The 24,047-nt window shown below is 41.1% G+C and overlaps 1 protein-coding gene across 1 annotated transcript in view; it reads left to right on the top strand.

The window, feature by feature from the left end:
• The window catches only part of LOC129499986 (zinc finger protein 69-like), a 36,680-nt gene extending 24,691 nt beyond the window's left edge, over positions 1-11,989 (top strand). The window contains exon 6 of the mRNA XM_055310147.1: positions 11,234-11,989. Within this exon, the coding sequence (XP_055166122.1) occupies positions 11,234-11,277 (44 nt within the window). The 3' untranslated portion in view covers positions 11,278-11,989. The remainder of the gene's footprint in view (positions 1-11,233) is intronic.
• The last annotated feature ends 12,058 nt before the right edge of the window (positions 11,990-24,047 follow it).

Consider the following 24,047-nt stretch of genomic DNA (forward strand, 5'->3'; position numbering starts at 1 on the left):
GTTTTAAATATCACAACAGTGTGTATTCTTGGGATGAATCCCCCTTGATCTAATATATCATTTCTTTTTATATATTGCATTGTTCTTTTTGATGCTATTTTTTTTTGAGGATATTTACTTTTCTATCATGGGAGATACTGGTCTGCAGAGATTTTTTTTTTTTGCCTTTTTTTTTTTTAAACTGAAATTCGATTTGCCAACATATAGTATAACACCCAGTGCTCATCCCATCAAGTGCCCTCCTCACTGCCTATCACCCAGTCCCCCTATGCCCCTGGTCACCTCCCCTTCCACCACCCCTTGTTCGTTTCCAAGAGTTAAGAGTTTCTCATGGTTTGTCTCCCTCTCTAATTTTTCCCAATCATTTTCTCTCCTTTCCCCTATAATATCTTCACTACTTTTTATATTCCCTCTATAAGTAAAACCATATAATGATTGTCCTTCTCCAATTGACTTACTTCACTCAGCATAGTATCCTCCAGTTCCATCCACATCGAAGCATATAGGGGGTATTCATCGTTTCTAATGGCTGAGTAATATTCCATTGTCTATATTGACCACATCTTCTCTATCCATCCATCTGTTCAAGGACACCATGGCTCTTTCCACAATTTGGCTATTGTAGATATTGCTGCTGTGAACATTGGGGTCAGGTGTCCCAGCGTTTCGCTACACTTGTATCTTTGGGGTAAATCCCCAGTAGTGCAATTGCTGGGTAGTAGGGTAGCTCTATTTTTAACTCTTTGAGGAACCTCCACACAGTTTTCCAAGAGTGGCTGCACCAGTTCACCTTCCCACCAACAGTGCAAGAGGGTCCCCCCTTCTCCATATCCTCTCCAACATCTGTTATTTCTTGTCTTGTTAATTTTCACCATTCTCATTGGTGTGAGATGGTATCTCATTGTCGTTTTGATATGTGTTTCGCTGATGGCAAGGGATGTGGAGCATTTTTTCATGTGCTTGTTGGCCATGTGTATGTCTTCTTTGGTAAATTCCTGTTCCAGTCCTTTGCCCATTTGATGATTGGATTGTTTGTTTCTTGGGTGTTGAGTTTAATAAGCTCTTTATAGATCTTGGATATAGCCCTTTATCTGATGTGTAATTTGCAAATATCTACTCCCATTCTGTAGGTTGTCTTTTAGTTTTGTTGACTGTTTCTTTTGCTGTGCAGAAGCTTTTTATCTTGAGTAAGTCTCAGTAGTTCATTTTTGCTTTTTTTCCTTTACCTTCATAGATGTATGTTGCAAGAAGTTGCTGTAGCCAAGTTCAAAAAGGGTGTTGCCTGTGTTCTTCTCTAGGATTTTGATGGACATTTAGATCTTTCATCCATTTTGAGGTTATCTTTGGGTCTGAGGTAAGAGAATGGTCTAGTTTCATTCTTCTGCATGTGGCTGTCCAATTTTCCCAGCACCATGTATTGAAGAGACTGTACTTTTTCCAGGGGATATTCGTTCCTGCTTTGTCGAATATTAGTTGACCATAGAGTTGAGGGCCCATTTCTGGGTCCTCTACTCTGTTCCATTGATCTATGGGTCTGTTTTTGTGCCACTACTAAACTGTCTTGATGAACGCAGCTTTGTAATACAAAAAATCTGGCATTGTGATGCCCCTGGCTCTGGTTTTCTTTTTCAGTATTTCCCTGGCTATTCGTGGTCTTTTCTGATTCCACACAAATCTGAAGATGTTCCAACTATCTGAAGGGGACAGACAACTTAAGTTGGACAACTTAAGTTCTTGCAACTATCTGAAGAAAGTCCATGGAATTTTGATAGGGATTGCGTTGAACGTGTAAATTGCCCTGGTAGCATAGACATGTTCACAATATTAATTCTTCCATCGATGAGCATGGAATGTTTTTCCATCTTTCTGTCTTCCTCAATTTCTTTTTTTTTTTTTAAGATTTAATTTATTTATTCATGAGAGACATAGAGAGAGAGAGGAGGGAGCCTGATGTGGGACTCAATCCCGGGTCTCCAGGATCACACCCTGGGCTGAAGGTGGCGATAAACTGCTGAGCCACCCGGGCTGCCCCTCAATTCCTTTCAGAAATATTCTGTAGTTTTTAGGGTATAAATCCTTTACCTCTTTGGTTATGTTTATTTGTAGGTATCTTATGCTTTTTTATGCAATTGTTAATGGGATTGATTCCTTAATTCTCTTTCTTGAGTCTCATTGTTAGTGCACAGAAATGCCACTTATACCTGTGCATTGATTTGTATCCTGACACATTGCCAAATTGCTGTATGAGTTCTAGCAATCTTGGGGTGGAGTCTTTGTGTTTTCTATATACAGTATCATATCATCTGTGAAGAGGGAGAGATGGACTTCTTTGCCAATTTGAATGTGTTTTATTTCTTTTTGTTGTCTGATTGCTGAGGCTAGGACTTCTAGTACTATGTTGAATAACAGTGGTGAGAGTGAACATCCCTGTTGTGTTCCTGATCTTAGGGGAAAGGCTTTCAGTTTTACACCATTGAGAATGGTATTACCTGTGGGCTTTTCATAGATGGCTTTTAAAATGCTGAGGAATGTACCCTCTATACCTACACTCTGAAGAGTTTTGATCAGGAATGGATGCTATATTTTGTCAAATGCTTTCTCTGCATCTACTGAGAGGATTATGTGGTTCTTGTTTTTTCTCTTGTTGATGTGATCTATAACATTGATTCTTTTATGAGGGTTGAACCAACCTTGCATCCCGGGGATAAATCCCACTTGGTCATAGTGAATGATCCTCTTAATGTATTGTTGGATCCTATAGCTAATATCTTGTTGAGAATTTTTGCATCTGTGTTCATCAGGGATATTGGTCTATAATTCTCCTTTTTGGTGGGGTCTTTGTCTGGTTTTGGAATCAAGGTAATGCTGGCCTTATAAAACAAGTTTGGAAGTATTCCCTCCCTTTCTATCCTTCAGAACAGCTTTAGTAGAATAGGTGTCATTTCTTCTTTAAACATTTGATAGAATTCCCCTGAGAAGCCACCTGGCCCTGGACTTTTGTGTCATGATGACTGCTTCAGTTTCCTCACTGTTTATTGGCCTGTTCAGTTTTTCTGTTTCTTCCTGTTCCAGTTTTGGTAATTTGTGCATTTCCAGAAATGCATCCATTTCTTGTAGATTGCTCAATTTGTTGGCATATAGCTGCTCATAATACATTTTTAAATTAGATTGTGTTTTTTTGGTACTGGTTGTGATCTCTCCTGTTTCATACATAATTTTATTAATTTTAGTCTTTTTTCTTTTTAATAAAGCTGGCTAGGGGTTTATCTATCTTATGAATTCTTTCAAAAAACCAACTCCTGGTTCTGTTTATCTGTTCTACAGTTCTTGTGGTCTCTATGTCATTGAGTTCTGCTTGAATCTTTATTATCTCCCTTTTTCTGCTTCCTGTAGGTTTTACTTGCCGTTCTTTCTCCAGTTTTTTTAGGTGTGAGGTTAGCTTTGGGTATTTGAGTTTTTTCCAGTTTTTTTTTAAATTTTTTTAATAAATTAATTTTTATTGGTGTTCAATTTACCAACATACAGAATAACACCCAGTGCTCATCCCGTCAAGTGTCCCCCTCAGTGCCCGTCACCCATTCACCCCCACCCCACGCCCTCCTCCCCTTCCACCACCCCTAGTTCATTTCCCAGAGTTAGAAGTCTTTATGTTCTGTCTCCCTTTCTGATATTTCCCACACATTTCTTCTCCCTTCCCTTATATTCCCTTTCACTATTATTCATATTCCCCAAATGAATGAGAACATACACTGTTTGTCCTTCTCCGATTGACTTACTTCACTCAGCATAATACCCTCCAGTTCCATCCACGTTGAAGCAAATGGTGGGTATTTGTCGTTTCTAATGGCTGAGTAATATTCCATTGTATACATAAACCACATCTTCTTTATCCATTCATCTTTCGATGGGCACCGAGGCTCCTTCCACAGTTTGGCTATTGTGGACATTGCTGCTATAAACATTGGGGTGCAGGTGTCCCGGCGTTTCATTGCATCTGAATCTTTGGGGTAAATCCCTAACAGTGCAATTGCTGGGTCGTAGGGCAGGTCTATTTTTAATTCTTTGAGGAACCTCCACACAGTTTTCCAGAGTGGCTGCACCAGTTCACATTCCCACCAACAGTGTAAGAGTGTTCCCTTTTCTCCGCATCCTCTCCAACATTTGTTGTTTCCTGCCTTGTTAATTTTCCCCATTCTCACTGGTGTGAGGTGGTATCTCATTGTGGTTTTGATTTGTATTTCCCTGATGGCAAGTGATGCAGAGCATTTTCTCATGTGCATGTTGGCCATGTCTATGTCTTCCTCTGTGAGATTTCTCTTCATGTCTTTTGCCCATTTCATGATTGGATTGTTTGTTTCTTTGCTGTTGAGTTTAATAAGTTCTTTATAGATCTTGGAAACTAGCCCTTTATCTGATAAGTCATTTGCAAATATCTTCTCCCATTCTGTAGGTTGTCTTTGAGTTTTGTTGACTGTATCCTTTGCTGTGCAAAAGCTTCTTATCTTGATGAAGTCCCAATAGTTCATTTTTGCTTTTGTTTCTTTTGCTTTCGTGGATGTATCTTGCAAGAAGTTACTGTGGCCAAGTTCAAAAAGGGTGTTGCCTGTGTTCTCCTCTAGGATTTTGATGGAATCTTGTCTCACATTTAGATCTTTCATCCATTTTGAGTTTATCTTTGTGTATGGTGCAAGAGAGTGGTCTAGTTTCATTCTTCTGCATGTGGATGTCCAATTTTCCCAGCACCATTTATTGAAGAGACTGTCTTTCTTCCAGTGGATAGTCTTTCCTCCTTTATCGAATATTAGTTGACCATAAAGTTCAGGGTCCACTTCTGGGTTCTCTATTCTGTTCCATTGATCTATGTGTCTGTTTTTGTGCCAGTACCACACTGTCTTGATGACCACAGCTTTGTAGTACAACCTGAAATCTGGCATTGTGATGCCCCCAGATATGGTTTTCTTTTTTAAAATTCCCCTGGCTATTCGGGGTCTTTTCTGATTCCACACAAATCTTAAAATAATTTGTTCTAAGTCTCTGAAGAAAGTCCATGGTATTTTGATAGGGATTGCATTAAACGTGTAAATTGCCCTGGGTAACATTGACATTTTCACAATATTAATTCTGCCAATCCATGAGCATGGAATATTTTTCCATCTCTTTGTGTCTTCCTCAGTTTCTTTCAGAAGTGTTCTATAGTTTTTAGGGTATAGATCCTTTACCTCTTTGGTTAGGTTTATTCCTAAGTATCTTGTGCTTTTGGGTGCAATTGTAAATGGGATTGACTCCTTAATTTCTCTTTCTTCAGTCTCATTGTTAGTGTATAGGAATGCTATTGATTTCTGGGCATTGATTTTGTATCCTGCCACGCTACCAAATTGCTGTATGAGTTCTAGCAATCTTGGGGTGGAGGCTTTTGGGTTTTCTATGTAGAGTATCATGTCATCGGCGAAGAGGGAGAGTTTGACTTCTTCTTTGCCAATTTGAATGCCTTTAATGTCTTTTTGTTGTCTGATTGCTGAGGCTAGGACTTCCAATACTATGTTGAATAGCAGTGGTGAGAGTGGACATCCCTGTCTTGTTCCTGATCTTAGGGGAAAGGCTCCCAGTGCTTCCCCATTGAGAATGATATTTGCTGTGGGCTTTTCGTAGATGGCTTTTAAGATGTCGAGGAAAGTTCCCTCTATCCCTACACTCTGAAGAGTTTTGATCAGGAATGGATGCTGTATTTTGTCAAATGCTTTCTCTGCATCTAATGAGAGGTCATATGGTTCTTGGTTTTTCTCTTGCTGATATGATGAATCACATTGATTGTTTTACGAGTGTTGAACCAGCCTTGTGTCCCGGGATAAATCCTACTTGGTCATGGTGAATAATTTTCTTAATGTGTTGTTGGATCCTATTGGCTAGTATCTTGTTGAGAATTTTTGCATCCATGTTCATCAGGGATATTGGTCTGTAATTCTCCTTTTTGGTGGGTCTTTGTCTGGTTTTGGAATTAAGGTGATGCTGGCCTCATAGAATGATTTGGAAGTACTCCATCTCTTTCTATCTTTCCAAACAGCTTTAGTAGAATAGGTATGATTTCTTCTTTAAACGTTTGATAGAATTCCCCTGGGAACCATCTGGCCCTGGACTCTTGTGTCTTGGGAGGTTTTTGATGACTGCTTCAATTTCCTCCCTGGTTATTGGCCTGTTCAGGTTTTCTATTTCTTCCTGCTCCAGTTTTGGTAGTTTGTGGCTTTCCAGGAATGCGTCCATTTCTTCTAGATTGCCTAATTTATTGGCGTAGAGCTGTTCATAATATGTTTTTAAAATCGTTTGTATTTCCTTGGTGTTGGTATTGATCTCTCCTTTCTCATTCATGATTTTATTAATTTGAGTCTTCTCTCTCTTCTTTTTAATAAGGTTGGCTAATGGTTTATCTATCTTATTAATTCTTTCAAAGAACCAACTCCTGGTTCTATTGATCTGTTCCACAGTTCTTCTGGTCTCAATTTCATTGAGTTCTGCTCGAATTTTAATTAACTCTCTTCTTCTGCTGGGCATCGGGTCGATTTGCTGCTTCTTCTCTAGCTCCTTTATGTGTAAGGTTAGCTTTTGTATTTGAGTTCTTTCCAATTTTTGAATGGATGCTTGTATTGTGATGTATTTCCCCCTCAGGACTGCTTTTGCTGCATCCCAAAGATTTTGAACAGTTGTATCTTCATTCTCATTAGTTTCCATGAATCTTTTTAATTCTTCCTTAATTTCCTGGTTGACCCTTTTATCTTTTAGCAGGATGGTCCTTAACCTCCACGTGTTTGAGGTCCTTCCAAACTTCTTCTTGTGATTGAGTTCTAATTTCAAGGCGTTATGGTCTGAGAATATGCAGGGGACGATCCCAATCTTTTGGTATCGGTTCAGACCCGATTTGTGACCCAGTATGTGGTCTATTCTGGAGAAAGTTCCATGTGCACTTGAGAAGAATGTGTATTCAGTTGAGTTTGGATGTAAAGTTCTGTAGATATCTGTGAAATCTATCTGGTCCAGTGTATCATTTAAAGCTCTCGTTTCTTTGGAGATGTTGTGCTTAGGAGACCTATCGAGAGTAGAAAGAGCTAGATTGAAGTCACCAAGTATAAGTGTATTATTATCTAAGGATGTCTTATCTTTGGTTAATAATTCGTTTAAGTATTTGGCAGCTCCCACATTCGGGGCATATATATTGAGGATTGTTCAGTCCTCTTGCTGGATAGATCCTTTAAGTATGATATAGTGTCCCTCTTCGTCTCTCACTACAGTTTTTGGGGTAAATTTTAGTTTATCTGATATAAGGATGGCTACCCCTGCTTTCTTTTGAGAACCATTTGAATGGTAAATGGTTCTCCAACCTTTTATTTTCAGGTTGTAGGTGTCCTTCTGTCTAAAATGAGTCTCTTGTAGACAGCAAATAGATGGGTCCTGCTTTCTTATCCAGTCTGAAACCCTGCGCCTTTTGATGGGGTCATTAAGCCCGTTCACGTTCAGAGTTACTATTGACAGATATGAGTTTAGTGTCATCATGATATCTATTTAGTCCTTGTTTTTGTGGATTGTTCCACTGAACTTCTTCTTAAAGGGGAATTTTAAGAGTCCCCCTTAAAATTTCTTGCAGAGCTGGTTTGGAGGTCACATATTCTTTCAGTTCCTGCCTGTCTTGGAAGCTCTTTATCTCCCCTTCCATTTTGAATGAGAGCCTTGCTGGATAAAGTATTCTTGGTTGCATGTTCTTCTCATTTAGGACCCTGAATATATCCTGCCAGCCCTTTCTGGCCTGCCAGGTCTCTGTGGAGAGGTCTGCTGTTACCCTAATATTCCTCCCCATGAAAGTCAGGGACTTCTTGTCTCTTGCTGCTTTAAGGATCTTCTCTTTATCTTTGGAATTTGCAAGCTTCACTATTAGATGTCGAGGTGTTGAACGGTTTTTATTGATTTTAGGGGGGATCTCTCTATTTCCTGGATCTGAATGCCTGTTTCCCTTCCCAGATTGGGAAAGTTTTCAGCTAGGATTTGTTCAAATACATATTCTGGCCCTCTGTCCCTTTCGGCGCCCTCGGGAACCCCAGTTAAACGTAGGTTTTTCTTCCTTAGGCTGTCACTTATTTCCCTTAATCTGTCTTCATGGTCTTTTAATTGTCTGTCTCTTTTTTCCTCAGTTTCCCTCTTTGCCATTAACTTGTCTTCTATGTCACTCACTCGTTCTTCCACCTCGTTAACCCTCGTCGTTAGGACTTCTAGTTTGGATTGCATCTCATTCAATTGATTTTTAATTTCTGCCTGATTGGATCTAAATTCTGCAGTCATGAAGTCTCGTGAGTCCTTAATGCTTTTTTCTAGAGCCACCAGTAGCTGTATAATAGTGCTTCTGAATTGGCTTTCTGACATTGAAGTGTAATCCAGATTTTGTAACTCTGTGGGAGAGAGGGCTGTTTCTGATTCTTTCTTTTGAGGTGAGGTTTTCCTTCTAGTCATTTTGCTCAGTGCAGAGTGGCCAAAAACAAGTTGTATTGGAACACGGGGGAGTATCACTGGTCCGTCTAGCTGGTCTTCTGGGGGAGGGGCCTGCTGTGCTGATTTTCAGGTGTTAGCACTTGGGGAGCTGCTCTGCCCCTGCCTGCTGCAGGGCTCAGCGGGGGTTGTTTACCCCGTGAGGCCCCAGGAGGAACAGCCGCAGTTGCTATGGCAACTCTGGAAGCCTGGATTCAGCCTCCGCAGGAACTACGGGGCTACTCTGTCTGCAGGGCCTGGAGGCTCCGGGGCGGGGCCGCTGATCTGCTCAGCTCGGGGCAGGAGCGTCCTCGCTGTCCTGGGCCCTCCCGGCCTCTGCCTGTCCCGGGGGAGGCCGGATCCTGGGCTGTGTCCCGGCGCCCTGTGCTCCGGGGCCTGCGCTGTTGGATTTGCGCTCCCGCCCCGCAGCCCCCTCCCTGGAGCCGCCGCCCGAGCCCCTCCGAGCTGCTCCGGTCCCGCCGTGCGCGCTGCAGCCCTTAGGGAGCTCGGCGCACTCTCCGCGGGCGCAGGTGTCTGTTAGTGTCCCGGGAGCCCGAGGGCATCCCCGCCCTCCTGGGTCCTGCTCCAACTCCCTGCGAGCCCCTTTCCGCCCGGGAAGGTTGGTGCAGCTCCTGCTCCTCCGGGACGGGGCTCTCCTGTCCTGGGGACACTCGCCCCGGCCTCAGCCCGGCTCCTCGCGGGGCCCCTCCCCCTCGGAGGCCTTTTGTTTCTTTATTTCTTTTTCCCCGTCTTCCTACCTGATAGAAGCGCGAACTCTTCTCGCTGTAGCATTCCAGCTGGTCTCTCTTTACATCTCAGGCCGAATTCGTAGATTTTCAGGATGATTTGAAGGTTATCTAGGTAATTTGGTGGGGACAGGTGACTTGGGGACCCTGCTCTTCCGCCATCTTGCCCCCTACCTCTGATTCCAGGAATCTTGAGGCTTCACTTCCCCTCCTGGGATTTGCCTGATTTCCATGCTAAGCTATTTTCCATCCGGGAAAACTCCGGCATGGATTTTTAAGGATCCTGCTTCTCCAGTACTGGGCTTTCTGGTCCTGGAGGCTTTCGCTGCTCCACTTTAGCCCTGCTAGTTGCAGTGACCCCTCCCACTTTATTCTTTTTAGTATATTTTTTTCCACCTTCCTACCTTGTTAGAAGGAAAACTTTTCCTTCTGTAGCATTCCAGCTCTTCTCTCTTTAAATCTCAGACCAAATTGTAGGTGTTCAGGATGTTTTGAAAATCATCTAGGTAAATTTCTGGGACCAGGTGAGTTGAGGACCCCTACTCTTCTACCATCTTGCCTGTTAAGATTTCAACTTCAATGAATACTGGAATTTCTATTCAAGATTTCTATTTTTAATCTCTAAATAGCTTGATTCACCTTCTCACTCTCACCACTTCACAGAATCCAATCCTTCATGAAAGGCAGTAATTAAATACACCAGGAAACAGTTATATAAACACTATAGGGATGGAGTGGCTTGAATAGCATTCAGGATATTTACAAGCAGTTTTGAAAGAAAAATGGTAGACTAATTCATTTTGGTTTAAAAACCACAGCTCAGAACCCCTCAGGAAATTGCTGTGATGTCAAGTTACAAACATTTCATGCCTTTACTTTATTGACATTTACCTTAATCCTGGTAAGCATATATGAGTACCACAATGTGTTAATAATCAAGGAATGTGTCAAATAATGATGTCTCTACTGCAGTAAATTGTATGGTAATGTAGATACTGTGCATTGGGTCAGCCATTTTCCATGCCTGGTATTATGACCCAAAGTGACTAATTTTGGGGCCAGAATTAATTTCAACTTGTTATTTTTACATCTTCCTTCATTGTGACAAGCACTGATAGCTAAAGATGCTGTCTTCAACACAGATTGTTGATAATTGCTATCAGATACATCAATACCTAAAATGGCTCTCTAAAGTTGCTCTGTCTGCCATTTAAGACTTTTAATATACTAGTTTGTGAGCATGATCAATGGTTCTGCACTCCAGGCATATTGACCTGATATTTAATTTTGTCAAATATTTTTGCAGTATCCTCTCTGCTTATTAGTCCTGTCACTATATCTAGTCCTATTACTTGATCAGTGAGAGTATATTATTGTCTTTCCCAGAACTCTTTTACATTATCCCAAAGAGTATCTTCTGCTGGATTTTCCTCATATATAAAAATAAAGTTTTTTAAAAAATTTGCTTATATGTGGAATTCAAGAAACAAGGCAAATGAACATGGAGGGGGGGAAAGAGGAAAACCAAGAAACTGGCTGAACTACAGAGAACAAAGTGATGGTTATAAAAGGGGAGGTAAGTGGCAGGGGATAGAGTAAATAGATGAGATGGGGATTAAGGAGTGCCCTTGTGATGAACACTGGGTGTTGTATCACTGGGTGTACTGAATCACTAAATTCTGCACCTGAAACTAGTATTACACTGTATGTTAACAAACTGGAGTTTCAATTAAAAATATTTTAAAAACAAAAAAAAAATCCCCAAATTAAAAGTTGGCAAATAAAACTACTATCTTCAGAATGTTTCCTTTATTTCAAAAATAATTTAAAGTTATAAATTTCTATAAAAATGCAAATCATTGCATTGATGTTCTCCTCTCATTTTTATATGAAGCTATTGTCAAAATCATATACTGTCAACATCATTCTTTTATGCCTAGAAAATGTTTACATTTCAGGAACACTTTTTCATGTTTCCTCAGATATTTCCATGAAGAAATTTGAAAAGAATAAAATTTGTCTGTAGTTGTGTCCAATCCACCTATGAAGAATATAGAATTATTCCCATTACTTGGCCATTCCAGTGGTAAACCTGTAAGACTGAAAAAAGCACAAAAATGTAATAGTGCTCCTTACCAATGATGACTTCAGGAGTCAAACCCTGATATTTACAACCTGAAAATGCTCTGTATTAATCCATGTGACCATATTAGGTCACTGTAATATTAAGCTTTATTCATGGCTGCTACATGTACAACTGTAGGTTGGTTTTCCTTACAAAATTTTCACAATATACAACCTGTTTTGCCTACATTGCAGCTTCCTGCACCTACTTAAAGAGATCTGGGGCTGAGCATTCTCCAACAGGAGGCTGCCCTGTACTACTGTTGAGGACTATTTACTCTTGCAGCCCTGTGGCCATGACAGGTTTGGTGATTGCTCCATTCTCTCTCTTTTCTATTTTAACTGAAGCTGATCTTTCTGTATTATCAGACACAACCATAGTAATTGATTTAAGGTTCCTTTGAAAATCTGTGTGGTCTCTGCAACAGAGTGAGGGAAAATAATTCACAAACTGGACTGTAATGCAGAAGCAGGCTGATGGAGCTCCTGAATTTCAGAGTTTGATAAAACATCTCTTTCAGATTGTATTTGTGGCCTCACTATCTCTTGATAAAAAGTTCCCACAAGCAATCCAGGACCTATGGTTATCGTAGATTCTGGATGTGTTCATTGAAAAAGACCTGTGTTGTATGTAAGTGATGAATCACTGAATCCTACTTCAGAAACCAATATTGCACTATATGTTAACTAAGAAAATTTATAAATAAATAAACAAAACAAACAAATAAAATTTGAATCTGGATCCATCAGTGTTCTCCATCATTTGCATTATTCTTGCCATAAGAAGATGGTGTTTTGAGCGCACATCTACAATTATGTGTATTCATTTATTTGTTTTTTTTTGTGTGAGTATTCATTTATTTGTAAGTTCCATGGATACAGTACCTTTCTATAATTTTGTTATAAATATTACACAAATATAAGCACTTTATTTTTTTTATTTTTTTTAAAACTTTTTTTTATTTTTTTAAAATTTTTATTTATTTATGATAGTCACATGAGAGAGAGAGAGAGAGAGAGAGAGAGAGAGGCAGAGACATAGGCAGAGGGAGAAGCAGGCTCCATGCTCCAGGAGCCCGACATGGGATTAGATCCCGGGTCTCCAGGATTGCGCCCTGGGCCAAAGGCAGGCGCTAAACCACTGCGCCACCCAGGGATCCCCCAATATAAGCACTTTAAAAGGAAGATCTAAAATAAGTAACAAAATGAAGTTTTTGTATTTTCTTACCATATTACAGCATTGTCTTGTTCACTCACCATGATCTGAATACTACTTTGGGGCCACTACGATCAGCGCAACATCCCTACATATGAGGCAAGCTTGTGATGGCAGGGAACAAAGGAGGGAAGGTATCTCCCAGAAGAGGATTTGGTATAATTTTGACATTTAAGTGCTTCCTTTCCTCAGAATCCAGAACTCAAGTTTCACAGCTCTGTTCCTGACTCCTCAGCTTTGATTTGTGAAGGCTACAGGCACTGTCCTACAATCTTATTGTTGCAGCCTTTTATGTATGGAATGGAGGAATTACAGAAATCTCTGAGCCTTTCAAGGTCATTTAAGCCTAATTAGTAGTAGAATCAGACAACATCTTTTCAGCCACATTGCCGTCTTCACTTGTGGGAGATAGCTCTAAATAAATTCTGACCTGCTCCAAGGCAGGCAAGCTCCTATTTTGGCTTGTCCCATGAGTACTATGACTTGGCCTGAACCAAGAGTGATGATTTAGAACATGTACTGGATTATCCATGTGCCCTGTTCTTCTGAGACTTGTGAAGAGCCGTTCTCTAACCCTCGGTGTGCAAAGGGGACTGGAATGGTGGGAAACGTCACTCTTGGGTGTAATATTACAGGAAGACTTAGAGAGGCATCTTGTACTTTGGAGCCATTAATCCTTGAATGGAATCTGGTGATGACATATCACGGTCTGTTTAGTTCTCTAACCATTTGGAGCAGGCATTGACCCCTGGTGAGTGGTTTCCAATAAAATGCATCCAAGTGAGATCGACTTCTCATTTTAGAGTGGCTCTTATCCTGTTGTGGAGGAGCATATTTTGTCCTTAGGAAAAACATTTAGAATACTCACTCATCTGATAACAAAAATAGCTCTGGTTTTTATCAAATCCTTCTACCATGCTATGAATTGAATACCTATTATTTGGTTCAGTGGGTTAGAAATCTATAATTTACACGATACATGGCAATCTTGACTAATACTGATATTCAAATTTTATCTTGCAGAAGTGGCAATATTTAAATTTTTTTATTTTTTTATTTTTATTTATTTATGATAGTCACACACACACACACAGAGAGAGAGAGAGAGAGAGAGAGAGAGAGAGAGGCAGAGACATAGGGAGAAGCAGGCTCCATGCACCGGGAGCCCAACGTGGGATTCGATCCCGGGTCTCCAGCATCTCGCCCTGGGCCAAAGGCAGGCGCTAAACCGCTGCGCCACCCAGGGATCCCAGAAGTGGCAATATTTAATGTTGAATCTATGAAAGTACTTCAATAAGCCAGTTTACTTTAAGCTGGATGCCTACTTTAATATCAGAACCAAATTTTATAGATGAGGTTTTTTTTTTTTCCATTAAGAGAGAGAGGGGTTAATTCTGAAATCATTTTACAGGATATCACCTACACAAAAGCAACCTTATAAGAGAGAAAACTTCAATATAAAATATTTCCAAGAAGTACATTGAAATCACAATCATGAAGTTTATTTATATACTATTTAAGAAAGTACAGTGAAATTGAATAAAGCAGATGACAGATTATAGATAACAACCTTTCTTTTCCTTTCCCCTTTTCCTCCTCTCCTTCCTTACTATCTTCCTTCTTTCCTCTCATTCTTTCTCTCTTCCCTCCTCTACCCTCTCCCTTTCTTCTCTCCCCTCCTTCTCTTTATCACTGATATTCCTTTTTTGTTTGTTTGTTTTTTTGTTTTTTGCTCGGGACACATTTTATTTAAGAAAAGGGTATTACAAATCACATAAGAATATTTTTTAAAAATAGTTTTGCTTTTTATTTTTATTTTTTTAATAATAAATTTATTTTTTATTGGTGTTCAATTTGCCAACATTCAGAATAACACCCAGTGCTCATCCTGATATTCCAAAAGCCATGATAATCATTTTGGTTATATGAGATTCCTCAGTCTTTATTTAAGCCATTAGCAAATTTCCAAGAGAAAGGTTATCAAAGTGCTGTTGTGTGGTATTATTTAACCTGGTTCATGGCAATTCTGTAAATTCCTACTCCACTAACATGGAGTTTTGCACAATTAATAATTTGTTCTATTTCAAAGAATGAGATTTATGTTCTTCTTAGTTTAGCTGACGTTTTAACCTATAAGTATCTGTCTATCCAGATTTTGATCTTACTTTTACATTTTATTAGGTTGGGAGAAGACGGGCACAGAGAGGTTATGTTACACAGCTAGGAAGTGGTAGAATTGGAATCTGAACCCAGGCTGTTCAACTCTCAAGTTTTTACTCAAATGAAATGTTCACTATTAAGGGATCCCTGGGTGGCTCAGTGGTTTGGCGTCTGCCTTTGGCCCAGGGCTGATCCTGGAGTCCCGGGATCAAGTCCCACGTTGGGCTCCCGGCATGGAGCCTGCCTCTCCCTCTCTCTATGTCTATCATAAATAAATAAGATCTTTAAAAAAATGATCACTATTAAGACAGCATGTCTCTGCCCACCCCCAAGTGCTTTCACTTTTCATTCCCCTACAATAAAAAAGAGGAGGAAAGAAGAAGACGTGATAGAGCACATGCTCAAGTCAGAGACCCTGCAGGACCCGTTTTCCTGGAGGGTCCGACAGGGCCTAAAGAGTCTATGGCCAAGGCAGGTCCACATGGAGGCAGGAACAAAGTAGGGGCACCCAGTTAGGCAGAGCCTCTTCAAATGCCTATGGAACATTTTAAGAATTAATGGAGGATGTCTCAGCATAGCTTCTGGCACAGACATCCACTCAATGGATTATTGCTATTATTACTATTATTAGTACTATTATTAGCTAGAGCCTTTCTTATTTTGAAACAGGGGATTTATGCCTTTTTTTGAACTTTACTTTTTTGCCATATTTACTTAAAAAAATCTGCCACCAACTGGGCCACAGTCAGCCCTGCCAGTGAGAGGGGACTGCTGAAACTAGAAACCTAACTCTCTTCTCTTGAGCATATATCTCTGAGGAGTCTTAATTCCTGATGAGTCCTTGAATGACTCCCCTGGGACTAGCTGGGGTAGGAGGTGAGGGTGATTATGCAAGAATCAAATGCAGATAAGAGGTGAGGGAAACTTGTCATTCATTTTTTTAAAAAAGATTTATTGATTTATTTATTCATGAGAGACAGAGAGAGAGAGAGAGAGAGAGAGAGAGAGAGAGAGAGAGAGAGAGGCAGGCTCCATGCAGGGAGCCCGACACAGGACTCGATCCCAGGACCTCAGGATCATGCCCTGGGCCGAAGGCAGGTGCCAAACCCTGAGCCACCCAGGGATCCCCTTGTCATTCATTAACAGGTGGAAAATTAGAAGTCTCTCATCTGATGTTTTACTTCAAACTGCCTGGTTTAAAAACTTGCATTGCAAGGGACTGATGCAAGTCTGACCATGGCCTGGGCCTGTGTTTTAGGTAGCCAACATTTGACCTTCCCTAGACCTTTGTTCCCAACACCATGTATCTAGGCTGAATTCCAATCCTTCCATTTCATGTGATACTAGTTCCAGTTTCGCTGTCAAGTATGTGGGTTAAAATTTGTACCTGGGACTTGTTTTTATCAGGTGTCGTAAGGCACACAGACATGGAAATGACTGTTAAGAAGGAAGAGGTTGATACAGATCTCTAGAATTAGGAGGCATGGCACATTATGGCACTCAGAACCACATGAGGAAGACCAGAGTCATTCATAGGTAGAGAGGAACCAGAGGGGAGAGCATGGCCTGGAGCCTTTACTGGTGTTTTTTTAGTGAAGAAACAGGTGAAGCAAGGTAAGTGTTCAGAGTAAATTGAAGATTGGTTCATTTGAATAATTTTGGCAGGCTGAAGACTATAAGGGTGGTCCCTATTTGTTGGGTACCTGGCTCTGGGGTGATTTAGGGCAGGGGAAATATTGGCTTGGGGTGTGATAGTTTTTTTTTTAGAGGAGCCAGGTGGGGATATGGGTTCTGTACCAGTTGATTTGTCTATCAAAGGTGCCTTAGAAGGGAGTAATTTGCTTTCTATAGGAATTAGATAACCCTGGGAGGTAGAACCTCCCCAGGATCAAGGCCCCAAAGGTCAGAGCATCAGGAATACAAAAATAAGAAAAAAATAGTTAATACAGTATGGATAACAGCTAGTAGACCCTCCTTGATAACATCTCTATATTCTTTGTTGCTTCCAATGTCATGCCAGCTGATCTCAGAGCATAGACTTTTGGCCCTGCACTCCTACTGCCCGTGGCCTGGGGACAGCTGATCACTGTGGCTCAACCTGGCCACTGGGGTTTCTAGATAAATGGTTACTTGGGCAGAGTAAAACTCTGGGACCATCTTGTCTTCTCAGAAGGGCCCTACATCTTTATTTCCTATTCTTCCAGCCTTCTCTTGAGGGCTATATCTTTCCAACCTGAGACCCCCTGAGGGGTCTTCCATTCTTAGCCACTAAACCCTGTTAAGTGTGTCAGCAAGAGGTAGCTGGGATGGCAGAGAAGTCTAGGGGTTCTTGTTAAGGCCCCTGCTTTTGTCTGGGCTTGTGACCTTGGGGAACTTTCATATGCATACATCTGTACGTTGTTCTTTTCTAAAGAGAAGGTCATAACTTTCCTCAAATTCTCAAAGAGTTTCATGACTCTAAAAGTTTACCGATAATGGTAACAATAATAATAGCACCTAACATCTTTTGAATATTTACTGTATTCCAAGCATTATTTTAAATTCTAAGTATTAACTATTTTAATCCTCACATGATCTTCTGATAAGATCAGAGAGGCTAGATAACTTGTTTGCAGTTCACAGATGGCGAGGATCAGCAGCTACAGGCCCCCAGCCAAATCTGGCCCACTGCCTTTTTTTTTTCTCTTTGTTTTCTTTATTCCTTTTTTTTTTTAATTGGAGTTCAATTTGCCAACATATAGCATAACACCCCCACTGCCTATTTTTAATTATTTATTTTTATTGAGGTTAAATATGCTTAAGATAAAATTCGCCACTTTAAAGTGTACCATTCAGTGGCTTTGGCACATTCACAGTGCTGTGCAACCATGCCCACTTTATAGTTCCAGAACATTTTCATCACCTCTAAAGGAAATGCCTGTCCATTAAGTAGTCAGTCCTATTCTCCCAATCCCAGTCCCTGGTAATACCCTTTCTGTCCTTGGATTTATCTACAGTAGTCCCTCCTTATCTGTGGTTTTACTTTCCATAGTTCTTATCACCCATGCTCAACTGTGCTCCAGAAGAAGATGATCCTCTTTTTGACGTATTGTCCAGGGTCAATAGCAGTCTAAAACTCTATTATAATGTGTATGTCATTTACCTTACTTTATCCCATCACATAGGCATTCTATCATTTCACATCATCACAAGGAGAAGAGGGAGTACAGTACAATAAGATATTTTGAGAGACAAAAACCGCATTTGTATACTTTTTATTATAACATATTATTATAATTGTTCTATTTTATTATTAGTTATGACTGTTAATCTCTTCCTTTGCCTAATTTTTAAATTAAACTTTATTATAGGGATAAATGCATAAGAAAAAAACATAATATGTAAAGGACTTGGTACTGTCTTCAGTTTCAGGCATCCATTAGGGTCTTGGTACCTATCTTGCATGGATAAGAGGGGAATACTGTATTCTGGATAGTTAAATAAATGGAATCAAATGTGACCTTTTGTGTTTGGTTTCTTTCACTTTCCATAATGTTTTCAAGTTTCATTCATGTTGTAGCATGTATCAGAACTTCATTACTTTTCATGGCTGAATAACATTTCATTGTATGGCTATATCACATTTTACTTATCATTTAATCAGTTATCATTTAATCAGTTGATGGACATTTGGGTTGTTTCCACCTTTTGGGTATTATGAATAGTACTGCTATTAAAATTTGTCTATAAGGTTTTTGTTTGAACACCTGGCTTTAATTCTAATAATACCTCTTTTCAAAAAATAAGGTTTTATTGAAACAAAAATATGTTCATTCATTTAGGCACTGTCGCTGTGGTGGCTTTCATGCTGCAACAGAATTGAGCAGAGAATTGCCCTTAACAGAAAATGTTTGCCAACTCCAGCATGAACCACTCCACTAAGCTGCTGAGAACATGTGTTAAGATATAACACTTCCTGAGATTATCTTAAAAACTTTCCACCTTCCCTTGTTCTAAGTGCAGTGCACAGCTTAGCTCTAAGCTTGTGTCTCAGATGAGGAAGCCTACTCTGATAGACTGCAAAACTTGGAAGGGTGGTTTGCAGAGGAGTTTTCAGAAATAAAGAGGGATCCCATTTCTTTACCAATCTCCTCTATCCCCAGCATCCATCACATTTCTCCCAGAATAGGAGGTGTAGCCTGGTATGCACCATTTCAGGAATGGTGGTCACAGAACCCATCATCATTATCATCACTGTTGGTATCATGATCATCATTGTCATCATCTTCACACATCCTGCTGCGGGGGGCGCCTCACTGAGCAGCTGTGGAGTCACTGCCCCACCTGGCACCACACAGCAATGGGCAGGGCTGCTACCTGGGCACTCTCCTGACTCCCCCCAGATGGGGCTTTCAGAAACTTGTTCAGCATGAAAATGATTTTACCAACTGTTTTTTTGGTCTTAGGTTTTAGTCTTAGGTAAACCAGTGGGGAGATCATTTTGTGCTTTTTGTTTTCCTTCCGTCTTGCATGAAATTCAAAATTCATAACACAGAAGAGGTTGTGTGTTGCTGTTGGGAGAAATGAAAGCAGAGGTAATAAGAAAAAGTAGGCAAAAGAATGGCATTTAGAGGAAGATTGTTATCAGTCAGCATTTCAACAATATCTGTAAACAAAATCACTCTGGGGAAATACAGTAATGAGAATTTAATGTCAAAATGATTGTAATTTTATGCCCAAATACACTCAACATGACAAAGAATTCTGTTAATCTTAATGAGGAATTAGAGTAGGGGTATTTTAATTTTTTTCCATAAACAGAACTAATTGCCTTCCAAGAGCAATAGATAGCAAAAAAACACAATTGTATCATACGTTCTGGAGAACATAAACAGGATCTCACTGATTTCTTAACTCCCTGAACTGGGAGCAGCATCTCAATCCAGCTGGTAGTAATTAAAATTCCATATATCTATCTAAATAGAAGGCTTTACATTTTATGTAATTACTGTATGTATAATCCCCTTATTATCAATGAATTCCATGTGGAAATGGCAAAGCAAGTTTGAAGAACTGACTTGGTTAAGTACTTTTAATCTATTACTCCTGAATAAAAGTCTCAATGAAATTGTATGCTACTTAACCTTTCAAGGAGTTTTGTAAATTGGTGAAACAAATATATTTTCTATGTAGATGTGCTTGTCTGAGACTCATCTCTTGTATTACTCCTACCCTACCCCTGCCTTCTTTTTCAATGAGTCACAGAACTACCTGACAGCCAGTCAGGGATGGCTAAACAAGCTTGATTAAATTTATTTTTTAAAACTTTTTAAATTAATTAGTTAATAGGGGACCCCTGGGTGGATCAGTGGTTTAGTGCCTGCCTTCGGCCCAGGGCATGATCCTGGAGTCTTGGGACTGAGTCCCACATCAGGGTCCCTGCATAGAGCCTGCTTCTTCCTCTTCCTGTGTCTCTGCCTCTCTCTGTGTGTGTGTCTCTCATTAATTAAGAAATAAAATTTTTTTAAAAATTAGTTAATTAATTATTTGAGAGAGAGCATGCACAAGCTGAGGGGCAAAGGAAGACAGTATCTCTAACAGTCTCCCTACTGAGTGTGGAGCCTGACACAGGGCTAGATCCTAGAACCCTAAGATGGTGACCTGAGCTAAAACCAAGAGTCAGATGCTCAACTGAGTGAGCCCATCAGGTGCCCTGTTTCAATTTAAACTCTTCACTCACCTGGAATTGGTAGAACCTCCCTCAAAACCTACTGGAACCTCCCTGAAACTAACCATGGTGTCAAGAAAGGAGATTTCTTAGGCGGAAAAAAACGGAAAAAAAGTTTTCATTTCTTTCTCTTATTTTAGCTTTCCAACTAAGACACTCTCTAACTTAAATTCAATTGGGCCATGAAAATTATGTTCTTAACTAGATCTGATATTATTTGAAAATGTATGAATATCATTTCTAGTGAAACTTAAAATCCAGAATAAAAAAAATAAAATTAGGAAAGAAGCATAACCAAAACCCTCAATGTGGACACAGGTTTTTATACATCTATAAGTTGATGTGAAATGCACACTGTCTTTCAATCTGAGAAACATACTTATGTTCTTCCCTTTAGTATAAGGCCTAGTTAAAAAAAATTGCCTGAGGGAGAGCGGCAAGATGGCGGAAGAGCAGGGTCCCCAAATCACCTGTCCCCACCAAATTACCTAGATAACCTTCAAACCATCCTGAAAATTTACGAATTCGGCCTGAGATGTAAAGAGAGACCAGCTGGAATGCTACAGTGAGAAGAGTTCGCGCTTCTATCAAGGTAGGAAGACGGGGAAAAAGAAATAAAGGAACAAAAGGCCTCCGAGGGGGAGGGGCCCTGCGAGGAGCCGGGCTGAGGCCGGGGCGAGTGTCCCCAGGACAGGAGAGCCCCGTCCCGGAGGAGCAGGAGCTGCACCAACCTTCCCGGGCGGAAAGGGGCTCGCAGGGAGTTAGAGCAGGACCCAGGAGGGCGGGGATGCCCTCGGGCTCCCTGGGACACTAACAGACACCTGCGCCCCGGGAGAGTGCGCCGAGCTCCCTAAGGGCTGCAGCGCGCACGGCGGGACCCGGAGTAGCTCGGAGGGGCTCGGGCGGCGGCTCCGCGGAGGGGGCTGCGGGGCGGGAGCACGAATCCAACAGCGCAGGCCCGGAGCACAGGGCACGGGACACAGCCCAGGATCCGGCCTCCCCCCGGGACAGGCAGAGGCCGGGAGGGCCCAGGACAGCGAGGACGCTCCTGCCCCGAGCTGAGCACATCAGCGGCCCCGCCCCGGAGCCTCCAGACCCTGCAGACGGCAGAGCTCTGGAGTTACTGTGGGAGCTGAATCCAGGGCTCCAGAGCTGGCCCCGCCACTGGGGCTGTTCCTCCTGGGGCCTCACGGGGTAAACAACCCCCACTGAGCCCTGCAGCAGGCAGGGGCAGAGCAGCTCCCCCAAGTGCTAACACCTGAAAATCAGCACAACAGGCCCCTCCCCCAGAAGACCAGCTAGACGGACCAGTTCCAGGGGAAGTCAAGGGACTTAAAATATGAAGAATCAGAAGATACTCCACGGTGTTTTTTTGTTTTGTTGTTTTTGTTTGTTTGTTTTCCTTTTTGATTTCTGTTTCCTTTTTTCTTTTTGCTTTCTTTCTTTTTCTTTCTCTTTTTCTTATCTTTTTTCTTTTTTCTTCCTTTTTTCTTTTTTCTCTTTCTCTTTTCTTTCTTCTCTCTCTCTTTTTCTCCTTTTCCCACTACAACTTGTTTTTGGTCACTCTGCACTGAGCAAAATGACTAGAAGGAAAACCTCACCTCAAAAGAAAGAATCAGAAACAGCCCTCTCTCCCACAGAGTTACAAAATCTGGATTACAATTCAATGTCAGAAAGCCAGTTCAGAAGCAGTATTATACAGCTACTGGTGGCTCTAGAAAAAAGCATTAAGGACTCACGAGACTTCATGACTGCAGAATTTAGATCCAATCAGGCAGAAATTAAAAATCAATTGAATGAGATTCAATCCAAACTAGAAGTCCTAACGACGAGGGTTAACGAGGTGGAAGAACGAGTGAGTGACATAGAAGACAAGTTGATGGCAAAGAGGGAAACTGAGGAAAAAAGAGACAGACAATTAAAAGACCATGAAGACAGATTAAGGGAAATAAATGACACTCTAAGGAAGAAAAGCCTACGTTTAATTGGGGTTCCCGAGGGCGCCGAAAGGGACAGAGGGCCAGAATATGTATTTGAACAAATCATAGTTGAAAACTTTCCTACTCTGAGAAGGGAAACAGGCATTCAGATCCAGGAAATAGAGAGATCCCCCCCTAAAATCAATAAAAACCGTTCAACACCTCGACATTTAATAGTTAAGCTTGCAAATTCAAAGATAAAGAGAAGATCCTTAAAGCAGCAAGAGACAAGAAATCCCTGACTTTTATGGTGAGGAGTATTAGGGTAACAGCAGACCTCTCCACAGAGACCTGGCAGGCCAGAAAGGGCTGGCAGGATATATTCAGGGTCCTAAATGAGAAGAACATGCAACCAAGAATACTTTATCCAGCAAGGCTCTCATTCAAAATGGAAGGGGAGATAAAGAGCTTCCAAGACAGGCAGGAACTGAAAGAATATGTGACCTCCAAACCAGCTCTGCAAGAAATTTTAAGGGGGACTCTCAAAGTTCCCCTTTAAGAAGAAGTCCAATGGAACAATCCACAAAAACAAGGACTGAATAGATATCATAATGACACTAAACTCATATCTTTCAATAGTAACTAGAACTAGTAATTAGAACTAAATCACAACAAGAAGTTTGGAAGTACTTCAAACACGTGGAGGTTAAGGACCATCCTGCTAAAAGATGAAAGGGTCAACCAGGAAATTAAGGAAGAATTAAAAAGATTCCTGGAAACTAATGAGAATGAAGATACAACTGTTCAAAATCTTTGGGATACAGCAAAAGCAGTCCTGAGGGGGAAATACATCTCAATACAAGCATCCATCCCAAAACACACAGAACAACACCCAGTGCTCATCCCGCCAAGCGCCCCCCCAGCCCACCACCCATTCACCCCCACTCCCTGCCCTCCTCCCCTTCCACAACCCCTAGTTCGCTTCCCAGATTTAGGAGTCTTTATGTTCTGTCTCCCTTTCTGATATTTCCTACCCATTTCTTCTCCCTTCCCTTCTATTCCCTTTCACTATTATTTATATTCCCCAAATGAATGAGAACATACACTGTTTGTCCTTCTCCGATTGACTTACTTCACTCAGCATAATACCCTCTCGTTCCATCCATGTCGAAGCAAATGGTGGGTATTTGTCGTCTCTAATGGCTGAGTAATATCCATTGTATACATAACCCACATCTTCTTTATCCATTCATCTTTCGATGGACACCGAGGCTCCTTCCACAGTTTGGCTATTGTGGACATTGCTGCTAGAAACATCGGGGTGCAGGTGTCCCAGCATTTCATTGCATCTGAATCTTTGGGGTAAATCCCCAGCAGTGCAATTGCTGGGTCGTATGGCAGGTCTATTTTTAACTCTTTGAGGAACCTCCACACAGTTTTCCAGAGTGGCTGCACCAGTTCACATTCCCACCAACAGTGCAGGAGGGTTCCCTTTTCTCCGCAACCTCTCCAACATTTGTGGTTTCCTGCCTTGTTAATTTTCCCCATTCTCAGTGGTGTGAGGTGGTATCTCATTGTGGTTTTGATTTGTTTTTCCCTGATGGCAAGTGATGCAGAGCATTTTCTCATGTGCTTGTTGGCCATGTCTATGTCTTCCTCTGTGAGATTTC

This window comes from Nyctereutes procyonoides, unplaced genomic scaffold (assembly GCF_905146905.1).
Source record: "Nyctereutes procyonoides isolate TBG_1078 unplaced genomic scaffold, NYPRO_anot_genome, whole genome shotgun sequence".
Lineage (NCBI taxonomy): Eukaryota > Metazoa > Chordata > Mammalia > Carnivora > Canidae > Nyctereutes > Nyctereutes procyonoides.